The 12,897-nt window shown below is 38.5% G+C and overlaps 1 protein-coding gene across 1 annotated transcript in view; it reads right to left on the bottom strand.

The window, feature by feature from the left end:
* LOC123238900 (potassium-transporting ATPase alpha chain 2-like) overlaps window positions 1-11,685 on the bottom strand; it is a 28,628-nt gene extending 16,943 nt beyond the window's left edge. The window contains 10 exon segments of the mRNA XM_044666150.1: window positions 95-229; window positions 3,953-4,062; window positions 4,235-4,433; window positions 5,364-5,632; window positions 5,910-6,048; window positions 6,398-6,532; window positions 7,686-7,799; window positions 8,318-8,521; window positions 10,658-10,717; window positions 11,659-11,685. Of these exon segments, the coding sequence (XP_044522085.1) occupies window positions 95-229; window positions 3,953-4,062; window positions 4,235-4,433; window positions 5,364-5,632; window positions 5,910-6,048; window positions 6,398-6,532; window positions 7,686-7,799; window positions 8,318-8,419 (1,203 nt within the window). The 5' untranslated portion in view covers window positions 8,420-8,521; window positions 10,658-10,717; window positions 11,659-11,685.
* Window positions 11,686-12,897: the final 1,212 nt, after the last annotated feature.

The following is a 12,897-nucleotide window of genomic DNA, read 5'->3' as shown; positions in this document are numbered from 1 at the left end:
CATGAATCATGTAACCATGGAAAAATACTCTAACTAACTAAATAAATAATTTTAAAAAGAAATTAAGATCCCTGGTCATGAGGAAAAAACCTACCTGGAATTTATTCAGGGAGTTAAAAGGGATTTTGGTCACTTTTTTGCTTCTTTTTCTTCTTTCTATCACATCTTCCATAATGACTTCTGAGAATTTTAGGAGGGCAATTTCTGAAGCATCTCCCATCACAATTTTCTAAAGATTTTTTTTCCAAAAAAAGAATGAAGCAAATCAAATTATAATCACAGTCTGATTCTTACATGGCATTTAAAACTAACCTATATTTATTGAATTCTTACTGTATGCTTAAGTGCAATTTCTAAAGAATCTTCCATCACTATTTTCTGTGGATTTTTCAAAAACAAGACTATATTATCAATTATAACCAGCCTGGTATTCCATGACATTTAAGATTAACCTGTAAGTATTTATTAACTATCAGAGGCTTAAGTATTGGGAATAATTATGTTGAATAGAACTGAAGAGTGTTGTCTAGACAACAGTTAAAGTTTGTAGAAAGGTAAGATCACTAAGTACCAAAGTAATTAGGGTGGGAAAAGTTTCCTTTCATGGATCATTTGAGCTAGCCCTTGAAATACCAGGAAGGATAAGTGGAGAAATGAAGGGGGGGAAGGCAAAATATAGATGACTCAAAGTAAAAAAGCATGGCACATTACCAATCAATACTGAAAAAAAAAACCCACAAGCTTTATTAAACTAGGAAACAAGAGACAGGTTTAAAGTACGGTGAGAACATGCTACAGAAGGACTTGAAAAACAGACAGAATTTAGAAAACATGATATAGATTAAGTAATGAGCCCTTAAAGAGTGAACAAAAGAGCAGGAATAAAAGAAAATTATTTAATGAGAATAAGTCTAGCTGTTGGATATGGGAATGATTAGAACAAGAAGCTAAAGTCCAGCAGCCCAATTAGGTAACTGCAATAGCAATCTACTTAAAAGTTGATGGCAGAACCCAAAAAGTTAGGTGAATGACTTTTTAAAGGGGGATACAGACATGCTACGGATATAGGAAATTAAAGAATTTCAGACAACCCAAATTTTGGACTTCAGTGGTAGGAAACATGGAAGTTGATAGAGAACATTGTCTTGGAGTGTTTAGGAAGACCAAGAGGGCGTAGGAATAAGAATGACAATAACTAGCATTTCTATAGAGCATTAAGATCAACTTTTTTTTTTTTTTAAACCCTTAACTTCTGTGTATTAGTTCCTTGGTGGAAGAGCGGTAAGGGTAGGCAATGGGGGTCAAGTGACTTGCCCAAGGTCACTCAGCTGGGAAGTGTCTGAGGCCAGATTTGAACCTAGGACCTCCTAGGCCTGGCTCTCAATCCACTGAGCTACCCAGCTGCCCCTTAAGATCAACTTTTAAAACAGTCCTAGATAGGGAGAAGTTAGGTAGCTCAGTGGATTGAGAGCAAATTTGACCTCAGACACTTTCTAGTTGTGTGACCCTGGCAAGTCACTTAACCTCCACTGCCTAGCCCTTACTACTCTTCTGCAACCAATACCAGAAGGTAAAGGTTTAAAAAAAAGCACTAGTGTAAGTATCTGCAAACCTGGTTTTTTTTCTCATCTCCTGCCACTGACCAATCAATTCCTTTATCTCTGGTTAAGTTTTAGCATATCTTCATTCTATTTCCTCTTTCATAATAAAAAAAAAAAAAAAGAATTAAACTAAGTGGTCTCTAAAGTTCTTAAAATTCTTCAGAAAAGCTGAACAAATTGTGGTATATGCTGGTGATGGAATACTATTGCGCTCAAAGGAATAATAAACTAGAGGAATTCCAGGTGAAACTGGAAAGACCTCCAGGAACTGATGCAGAGCAAAAGGAGCAGAGCCAGAAGAACATTGTACACAGAGACTGATATTCTGTGGTAAAATTGAATGTAATGGGCTTCTGTACTAGCCACAATGCAATGACCCAGGACAATCCTGAGGGATTTATGGTAAAGATGCTACCCACATTCAGAGGAAGGACTGCAGGAGAGGAAACATAAGAAAAACAACTGCTTGAATGCATGGGTTGAGGTGGACATGATTGGGGATGTGGACTCGAAATTACCACACCAATACAACTAACAATTTGGAAATAGGTCTTGATCAATGACACATGTTAAAACCAGTAGAAATATGCATCGGTCATGGGTGGGGGGAGTGCAGGGGGTGAAGGGGAAAGTAAAAGTAGGAGCATGAATCATGTAACCATGTTAAAAATGAATATTAATAAATGTTTAAAAAAATTCTTCAGAAAAGCAAAAAAACTAAGCTTTATTTTAGTCATGTAATTTTCAGGGTAGGTGCCAGAGAGTCAGCTAGATGGTAATGTCTAATAAGCATTTATTTAGAGGATATAAGATTGGAGCTTGGGTCAGAGAAGCCTGAATATCAAGATTTGGATGCTCATTCCATTTTGATAAGAGTTGAGAGTTGTAGCTAAGGGAAAGGAGAGAAAAGACAGAAAAGAGATGTACAATAGAAGAAAATAGCAGAGGGAGAGCAGAAGAGAAACTAAACAGTTTCAGTGCACTAGCAGTGTTCACAGCTCCAACTTCCACTGGATGAGAAAAATAACTTTAGAATTGATCTGATTAATTGATACATTTTGTGACTGGACCTATGATGGTACTGGTATAGGGAACTCTACCAATCTACTACCAATCATATCAGTCACCTACTCTGTCCTACTCAATACAATACTGTGTATTGATTCCAAGGCAGAAAAGTGGTAAAGGCTAGGCAATGGAGGCTAAGTGACTTGCCCAAGGTCACATAGCTAGAAAGTGTCTGAGGCCAGATTTGAACCTAGGACATCCTATCTCTAGACCTGACTCTATCCAGTGAGCCTTGTGGCTGTCCCCTATCTAGTGTTCTTTCGTTATTTTGTGATAATCAGATTAAGTCTACCCCTGCCCATCTTTAGATTTAATCACCATAGGTGAAAACATCTCCACTTAATTCACAAGACCTACCTGTGCTAGAGTGAGTGACAAATCAAAATTTACTGAGAAAAGCCTATGTTGTGATTGGATATGTAAAATAAGAGGAAGGCACAGGAAGTAACACAAAAGAAACTCCTTTAAAAGAGAGTTCAAGGGGGCAGCTGGGTAGCTCAGTGGATTGAGAGCCAGGCCTAGAGATGGGAGGTCCTAGGTTCAAATCTGGCCTCAGACACTTCCCAGCTGTGTGACCCTGGGCAAGTCACTTGACCCCCATTGCCTACCCTTACCACTCTTCTGCCTTGGAGCCAATACATAGTATTGGCTCCAAGACGGAAGGTAAGGGTTTTAAAAAAAAAAAAAAAAGAGAGAGAGAGTTCAATTGAGAGCCAGGCCTAGAGATGGGAGGTCCTAGCTTATAGCTTATAGCCAGTAGGAGTCATACTAGACTTCAGCCTTGTTCAAATTTATAGTTGTTCAGTCATTTTAATCTTGTCTGACTCTTCATGTCTGGACATCTGTCCATGAGGTTTTCTTGTCAAAGATACTGGAGTAGTTTATCATTTTCTTTCTTCAGTGGCAAAAAGAAGTCAAGTGACTTGCCCAAGATCACACACTAGCAAGTTTCTGAGGCCAGATTGATCCCAAGTCTTACAGATTACAAGCCAAGTGCTCTTTCCATGGCACCATCTACCTGTTTTGTTCAAACTTCTACAACACAGTAACAAGTCAGTATTTGAGACCTCCTTTTGTTTTTCCCATAACTCTACAAAACAAAGTCAGATGTAGCCAAGGAACTACTTTCTTACTAGATAAGACATTGACAATTCAAACTTATTCTGGCATATTCTAACTTCTTCCCTTTACATTTAGTGGCACCTCAGCAGAATGGGACAAAAAACAGCAAGATGACCTGGATATTGGCTTTGCCATCACACCAAGCTGAGCAGAAGTCCTACCTCCATGATGGGAACACCTTCCTGTCCTGGTCTGAACTCAGCTCGATTGCACAGTGTTACAATCTTGGATAAGGAGGCCCAGGTTGCAGAACTTTGATCAAAGTTTTGGGCTGGAAAGCAAAAGGAAAAAAATGATACAACATATAGCAGACTGCTGGGAGGTTGAGTGAGTCTGTATACCCACAGGGTCCAAACAGGCCTCAGAAACAGCCTCATCACCTCTCAGGGCTGGCATGAAGTTCCTATGCTCAGCCCCATACCCTCGAGATTGCTCCCAAAGACCTTTCTGATCTTCACTTGTATCAGCTTGATAGATCTGGTTGTCAAACCACAAAAGGGCCACAGTCATTCTGTTCTGGGTTAAGGTCCCAGTCTTGTCAGAGCAGATGATGGAGGTGGAGCCCAGAGTTTCCACTGCTTCCAGGTTCTTCACCAGGCAGTTCTTCTTGGCCATCCGTTTTGCTGTCAATGTCAGACTCATCTACAAATGAAAGAAGCAAAGAAATATAAATCCCTGGCAAATCAGAATAATAGAAGACCTTTGGCTTGACCATTCCATGGAGAACACACTTTGACCTGTCTTTATGAATAACTATGTTCAACATTTGTGACTAGATGAATATGGAGGGAAGCAAACAGTCATAGTTATAAAGTTTGGGTAATTTATTGATTGAATGATGCCTGGAGACATTTCCTTTTAAAGAAACAGAAAACCCTAATTGTGGTTCTTTCCCCTTTTGAATGAAGTGATCCACAACCACTAAGTTTCAAAGGAAAGATTATCAAATCAGCATCATATGGGGAGGGGGGGAATCACCATTTGATCTTGGATCAATCCGGTAAGGGAGCTGTCTGGAAAGACTTGTGTCAAAGTGAATATCCTAAAACCCTCATCCCTCATCTCATCCCCTGGTCTTCAAGGAGTTGTTATGTACCCTCTTAAACACTGGTTATCTTTAAGTCTATTGGTTCTCTGTGGAACTCATATCTTAAAAACACTCTAGAGTTCAGTATCTTTTACTTTTCAGTTTACAGGTCAGCTTCAGATAAGAAATCAACATAGAGGCTGCTTTATAATTTGAAGTTACCTCTTTTGGGTCTCTCAAGTTACTTCCAGACAAGACTAGAGCAGACAAACGCACACATAAGTTTACTTACAGGTCTTCTAAAAAGGAAGATTTGTACCTCGTAATCTTGGATTCTAATATTGAAATGATTCTAAGTAATCCTATTTATTCCTCCAACACTCAATCTATTTAAGATTTTCAAGTATCACCTCCAGTGGAGAAATTATTCCACTCTAAAACACTGAGATAACTTGTAATATGCCAGCTTGGACAGGGACTTGGATATTCTATGATGTTTAGAATAAGGATCAAATCAGAGGGTATAGATCACATTGTGGACTTACAGTGACAGCAGCCACCAGGCCCTCTGGCACATTGGCCAAAATGATGCCAATCAGGAAGACGACAGCATCCAGGACCCGGTATTTCATGCATATTGCAATGATGAAGAACACGATACCAATAGAAACAGCCACCCCTGCCACAATATGGACAAAGTGCTCAATTTCTATGGCAATTGGTGTCTTCTCATGCCCAACAGATGAAGCCAGTGAGGCAATTCTTCCGATGATGGTACGGTCACCTGTGTTGATAACTATGCCAGTTGCAGTTCCTACAAGGAAAGTATGTGGATGATTTTCCAGGAGGTCTTGTCTACAAAGGGTCAGACTGCTTGGGCCTCTGTCTTCATATTCTGGACTAACATGATAGTCACTGCCCTGATTTAAAGAACTGCATGATATGAAATCAAGAGTTAGCATACTTGGTACAAGTATGTCTTTTTGGTTTTCCTTCAGGTGGGGAGGGAAACTTGTATGAAGGAGTGAGAAAGAGACCACAAAGTAGAAACTGAGCAGAAAGGCCCTTAATTTTTATGGAATGTTTGCTACATTCATGGCATCAGACCTACCCTTCCAGGCAAGTTGTAGAGTAAAAGCCAATGTTCCTTGTCTCCAAAGGATTCTCATGGGTAAAATGACAAGATCGAGACTGAGGCTCTGATTCCCCAGTAAGAGATGAATTATCTACCTGTGAATGAATTCAATTCAGCTTAACAAATATCTATCAAATGCAAGATATAGTGCAAAGCACTGAAGTTCTAAAAACAAAAATGAAATCTCTACTCTAAAGAACTTTACTTTCTAATGGGGAGGTGGGTGTTGGGAAGAGTAAAAGAAACTTGTATTTGGTTAAGTAAACACAAAGTTTATATTAAATAATACAAACTAATTTCATGAAGGCAAAGTTGGGCAAAGTCTAGAATTAGGTACTTTGGCTATCTTTACAATTGGTTTTAATCCAAGTGAGTGTAGGTTACAAAGACCAAGACCATATAAAATCATATACAATCCTTAGAAGGAACTACATTGATGCTTACCTTACATCCCTGTGAGTCCACAATCCTGTTATCAGCAGGAATTTGGTCTCCGCCTTTAATCTCTACAATATCTCCAACAACCAGCTCCTCTGCAGGAATCTCCCTCTTTTCTCCATCTCTGATGACAAAAGCTTTCTGGGAAATTAAAATTAAAAAGAAATTTCTATATTGGTTCCATCCTTTGGATTACATGTTCAATAACAGAGGAAACTGCAGCTATATTAGCTATAGCAAGACTAATTTAAGAATTGTAAAATGCATCACCTATTTTATTTCATTTGATTCTCACAACCACCCTAAGAGGCAGCTGCTACTATAATCCTCCTTTTTTCTAGAAGAGGAACCAGCAATTAAGTGACTTGGCCAGGGTTACAATCTAGTGTTTGAGGTAGGATTTGAACTGAGGTCTTGTTGGCTCCAAGTTCTACTTATGTCACCTAATGCTAAGTATAATAAAAGATATAATTATCTTGGGCACTGAAAGCTAAGTGTTACAGTACACAGAGGGACCAAAAAAGAAGAAGATTTTGAGTAGGTTGCAGGCTTGATGAAGAAAACAGCAACCTATGATAGCTATAGTCTAGGAAATATCTTAGCTTGTACAGTGAAGAAATAAACCAAAATTCAGGATCTTGAATTTAAAGCTGTAAGAAATATTAGAGGCCAATAAATTCAGTATCCTCATTATACAGGTGAGAACAGAGGCCCAGAGAAAGTAAAATGACTGCCCTAAGATCATGCAGCCAGGAAGTATATGAAATGGGATTTTAAGCTAAGTATTCCTGAATCCAAGTCCAAGTCCTGACCCCTGATGCCAGGTTGTCTTTATGTGATAAAAGAACCCATAAATGCACCAGTGATGAGCAGGATTTTTCCATCTTTACACAAGGAAGAGGGCCCACTCTCTTGCCCCTTCCCCAATTAGAGTTGGCAGCTCCTTTGACTATCATAAAGAAAAAGTGGTCAGTTTCCAATATAATAAAGAAAACCTGTCATTCTATACAACAGGAAGAGTATCAGGCTAAGCCATTCTGCAGATCTTCTGGTGGCACCATCAATAGATGCAGGCAAAGATGTGGGGAAGAAAAAAGGGTAGAGTGAGCGCAGACTCATCACCCCAGGTGGATACAATCACTCTCTGACCTATAAAATAGCTCATTAAAGGTTATCCCTCAGCTGACATTTTGAGTGAATGAGCAACAAACCAGGTAGAACCATGTGAAGACTTAGAAGTAGCAACAAGAAGTATTTACCATGACATAGGTCAAAGGAGTTTTAAGCGACTTACGTTAGGAATCATTTTACTGATACTGCCAATGATGTTGGTGCTTTTTGCTTCTTGGTAATAAGCAAACATCCCAGTGAAGATGACCACCACAACAAGCACAATACCTAAAAAGAGCTTGAAAAACAGGAAAGGGGGCTGTTCTCAAAATGAGCCAGGTGTCTTAAATGAGAAGTTCTACCTACACAAGTTACATGCCCAGGTATTTGTACTTAGGTCAGTAGGAAATCATTCATACATTTTGGTTGCCAAGCTTGATGAATCTTCTAAGGGTTTCCCTAAATGCTTCACTTAAATTAAGAAAGGAAGTAGGATGGGCAGGTTAGAACCCCAGCATAGTACATATTGACACAGAACCATCAGGAACTCATGTTAGTTTCTTATTTTATCTCTGTGGAGTAGGAACAGCAGCCATCAGTAGACCCCCTCCCCTACCTCCTATCTTATAGATGTTGCTTGATCTTCCTAAGCTCAACCCACTCAAGTGTGATTCCATGGCAGAATCTGGATTGGATTCCCTGTTTCTTCATCAGTCCAGTACTCTGGCTATGAAGGCCCTTAGCCTCTGGTTCCCTCTTATGATAGATAGAGAAGCCAATTTCAAAACCATTACAGGAAACTTTTTAGGTACTTACATTGTCCATGGAAGCAAAATTGTCCTTTGAAAATTCAATCACGTAGGCAATGAAACACAAGATAGCTCCTACCCACAAGAGGCTGGAGAATCCACCCACCATTTGTTTGAGGAATTTGATGATTTCTGGAGTGTCTTTGAATGGAGTGAGGACGTTGAGTCCATCACGAGTCAAGACCTCTATAGCTCTTGTGCTAGTGAGACCCTGCAAAAACAGAGTCAGGAAATTTAGGTGTTAATGAGTGACTGGACATTCTTATCCCTGTGGATGTAGGAGGTTAGGGAGTGGGAGGGATTCTTGTATTTGGAATAAACATCCTAGTTTTGTGAAGCTCCTACATGTCATTTTTTTTTTTACTACTTTTGACTACTTTTACCTTTGAGTTTCTGTTTTCTTTTTCAGAGCAAGGAAAAGACCAATTCAAATTTCCAAAAAAACTATCCCGCCTATATAAAAGTAATAAATATATTTTATTGGGTGAAGAGTAAGGATTAACAGAGAAGAGATCATAAACAAGTTGACTGTAGCTCTGGCGTCAAGGGATCTGGGTTCAAATCTTGCCTCTGATACATACTCTCTGTGTGGCCTTAGCCAAGTTACAATTTTCCTGGTCCTCAGTCTTCTCTTTTGCACAGTTAGGGGACTGGGCTAGAAGACCTCTGAGGTCCTTTAACTCTATATCTACTACCTTTCAAAGATAACCAGGATTAAAATAAATTAGTTCTCATTCAGAAAAAAAAATTCATATTCTGAAACCTCTAAATTGTAGGTATTACTAAACCAGTCCTTTTCCCTATATCCACCTAAGATAATATATTACCCAGCTCTGAAATCCTCTCCATCTTTCAATGCCTAGCTCACATTCTATCTCCTCCAGGAAGCAATGACTTGTCACCTCTAGCCTAATATGAACTCTAGGAAATTTGTCTCTGCCACGGCCTACGTAAACCATTTTGATTGTTTTGCTCTTGTACTTAATACATCCGCTTTGTAATATATTGAACTGGGTACATAGTATCCATCTCCTTTCCTTTACTAGCACATAAACCCTCTGAAGAGAAAAATTACATTTTACTCACCTTTAAACCTCCCTCTACACCCAATATAGTTGTTCAATAAATGTCTGTTAAGTGAGTGGCCAACTCAACAATATCTGACTAGAATATTTGCTCAGAAATTAAGAATGCTTAAAAATTTCTTCTTTAAAATCAGCTTCATGTCAAGAAATCAAATATTATAAAATTCTATCTTAATTGAAATCTATAGTAAAAAAAAGCAGTATCATTTTATTGGGAAAGAAAGCTCAGTTTTTTTAATTTTATTTTTTTTTTAAACCCTTACCTTCTGTCTTAGAATCAATACTGGGTATTGGTGCTAAGGCAGAAGAGCAGTAAGGGCTAGGCAATGGAGGTTAAGTGACTTGCCCAGGATTGCACAGCTAGGAAGTGTCTGAGAGCATATTTGAACCTAGGACCTCCTGTCTTTAGGCCTGGCTCTCAATCCACTGCCCCTACAAAGAAAACTTAGAAGAGATTTGTTTGTATCTTAAGATGGGACTGGTTGTTCTCATCTTTTAGTTATGCTTAGCATAATGACTCTCAGATTTTAAGGTCCTAAAAGACTAGAGACTTGCTTGATCCAGAGCCGAGGCACCAATCCAAGACTAATGTTCCATGACATTACCCTTATTGATCATGCTACCCTTCCAAACAAGCAAAGAGAATTCCCATATTTTTTTCCTTATATAAACCCCTTTAAACACAAGGACAATAATTACATATACAAGAGTTAAGGACATTGCACCCTTCCCATCATTAAGGGAATCCCTTCCAAAGATACTGATGACTAAGACTAGGTCTAAGGGACAAAATTAAGCTCTATTTTTTTTCATTTTTAAATATTTTTCCATGTTTCCATGATTCATTTTCTTTCCCTCCCCTTTTCCCTCCCCACTCCCAGAGCTGACAAACAATTCCACTGGGTTATACAAGTGTTATCACTTGATACCTATTTCCATTATTCATTTTTGTAATAGAATAATCTTTTAAAACCAAAACCCCAAATCCTATACCCATATAAACAAGTGATCAATCCCTACTCCTAGTTCTTTCTCTCGGATGTGGATAGCATTCTTTCTCATAAGTCCCTGGGGACTGAAGGGACAAAATTAGGGAGGATCAAACCTTTCTTATCAAGCAACTAAACAAACACACAAGTGACACTAGCTTTACTTGCTACAATGAATTACTGGACTCTAAAGTGTTTCCTACCTTTCCTCACTCCTCTAATAATCAAAGGGGCAAGTCCCTGGATGTTAGTCTGTCATAGTCAGTGACTTACTTGGATGATGTTTGTTTCATACTTTTCTTCTAATTTCTTAGTGCTAAGTTTATGGTCATCCTAAAAAATCAAAGAAAAAAAAAGATAACCATATGAAAGAAATGCCTCTTAAAGTGCCTGCTTACCACTCTTCCCCCTTAGAACCAATACTTAGCTATTGATTCTAAAACAAAAAAGTAAGGGTTTTTAAAATAAAATAAAAGAAATGACTGCCTTTCTCACTAAACATAGGAAGAATGCATCACAACTGGATTCAGGTCATTAAAATTCCTGAATTGGAAAAGGGCCTTGAAAGTCATAGATAGATTATAGATAGGTTTAAGTGCTGATTCAAATTTCTAATGGCTGTATAACTACATCCTGTGCTAGTCAGTTACCCTCTCCTTGACCCAGGCAACTAAAGGTTTAAGTTTAGCAATAAATCTCATCAGCAAAGATTAGAAGTATTTCTAGAACTGGGAATTCCCTACTTGAATTTCAAAAGGAGAAGGAAATTGCAAACCCCTCCAATATCTTTGCCAAGAGAACCCCAAATGTGGATCACAAAGAGTCAGACATGACTGAACAATAACTTCCTCAGTCCAGTCCCAACACTATATCCCACTGCCCCAATCCACATGCATTTAAAATTTTTTAAATCATTAAAATTCTAAAATATATTATAAATACAAATAAAAATTAACATAATTTTTTTTAAACTTCAAGACATTGGTAATAAAAAGACAGACCCAATTAGGCCTTAGGTCCTATGGACAACATAGCATAATTAACAAGAATAGCCTTAACTTTTAACTATTTTGGATAGGGATTTGAATTCAGACTCTTACTAATTACTACTTCTGTGACAATCTCTGCCTATTTCCTCATCTGTGAATGGCAATGGAATAGTCAATTCCATCTTGAAGCCACCTGATCCCTTGATAGAGGAAAAGTTCTATAAAAACAACAACAACAAAACTTAACTAGCCTAAAAGCTCCTGGTCACCTTAAGTATAACTGACCAGATCAAGGTCTTTCTTGAGTTGTTTCTGGTGCTCCTTCTTGCTTCTGCTTTTGGAGTCATCCTGCATCTTTTCTTCCCTATTACACTTCTGCAATATTTCAGTATGCATTGTCTCAAAGTCCTTTTTTTCATTAACCTTGAAGGAACAAAGTTCTGATTTTTCCTGAAACCAAAACAAAGATCAGTTAGTTGTCAAATGAATATTAGTCTTTCCTGGAGCTGGGTACTTAGAGGTCAAGGTCCTCACTAGGAGGAAGGGTGGGCAAAAAAGGAAATACATCATGACAGGTGTGCAAAAATCTGGTTCCCCTTCCTCTCATCTCCATTTCCTTAAAGAGAAAGAGACATTAGAAAAGTATGGATGGTATCTAGAATATGAATGGATGCTATCTCACCTTCCTTAATCCCAGAGATAGTTTTCCTTTTCTTCCCTCCTCTTAAGATAAGACCTTAGGATTTCTTTGTTCCTCCTTAAGAAAGACACTGGACCAATACACACAAACATGTAGGGCTAAGCAAAATTTCTTCTAAATGGTTGATTGGGGTCCCAAGTTTTGGAGGGGTGATGATCCAATCTTAGGGTAGACCAGAAGGGAACTTTGTCCCTTCAATCTAGACCAGACCTTCCAAGAATTAATATTCTGTCAGGCACTCAGCAAAAGCACTTTACAATAATCTCATTTGATCAAGAAGATTCAGATACCTCAATTACTTTCCTTTGGCTAAAATAAACATCTCAGACTAGAAGCCCTCCTTTATTTGCCCTCCACTACCAAACCCTTTTCTGAAGAAAGGAGACCCACATCTGAATGACATGAGCCAAAGAAGCAGTTGCCCAGTTTTCACAACTGCCAGTTTCCTAAGATAAATCTATTATTTTCCTTTCTCCTTCCCCTAACAGATCTGGACACTTAGATATCACACTGAGACTGGAGTTTTTAAATTTTTTGTTGACTGTTGGCTTTGGAAAATTGATGTGAGAATAATAAGCTTCTTCATGAACTCCGGAAGAAGTTAGTGAAATCTGAGAACAGAGAGATTCCAATGAACATAGTTTAATCCCTTCTTTGCTTTCTCTACCAAATTGTTCCACAACCCCATTTCCCACTGCTTTTCTAAGGCCCTGGGGCCTGCCAGCTCTTTCCAAGGTAAAGGCAAATCTCTCTCTCTCTCTCTCTCTCTCTCTCTCTCTCTCTCTCTCTCTCTCTCTCTCTCTCTCTCTCTCTCTCTCTCTCTC

Source organism: Gracilinanus agilis, chromosome 3 (genome assembly GCF_016433145.1).
Source record: "Gracilinanus agilis isolate LMUSP501 chromosome 3, AgileGrace, whole genome shotgun sequence".
In the NCBI taxonomy this organism is placed as follows: domain Eukaryota; kingdom Metazoa; phylum Chordata; class Mammalia; order Didelphimorphia; family Didelphidae; genus Gracilinanus; species Gracilinanus agilis.
This window is presented reverse-complemented; position numbering and strand designations above follow the sequence as displayed.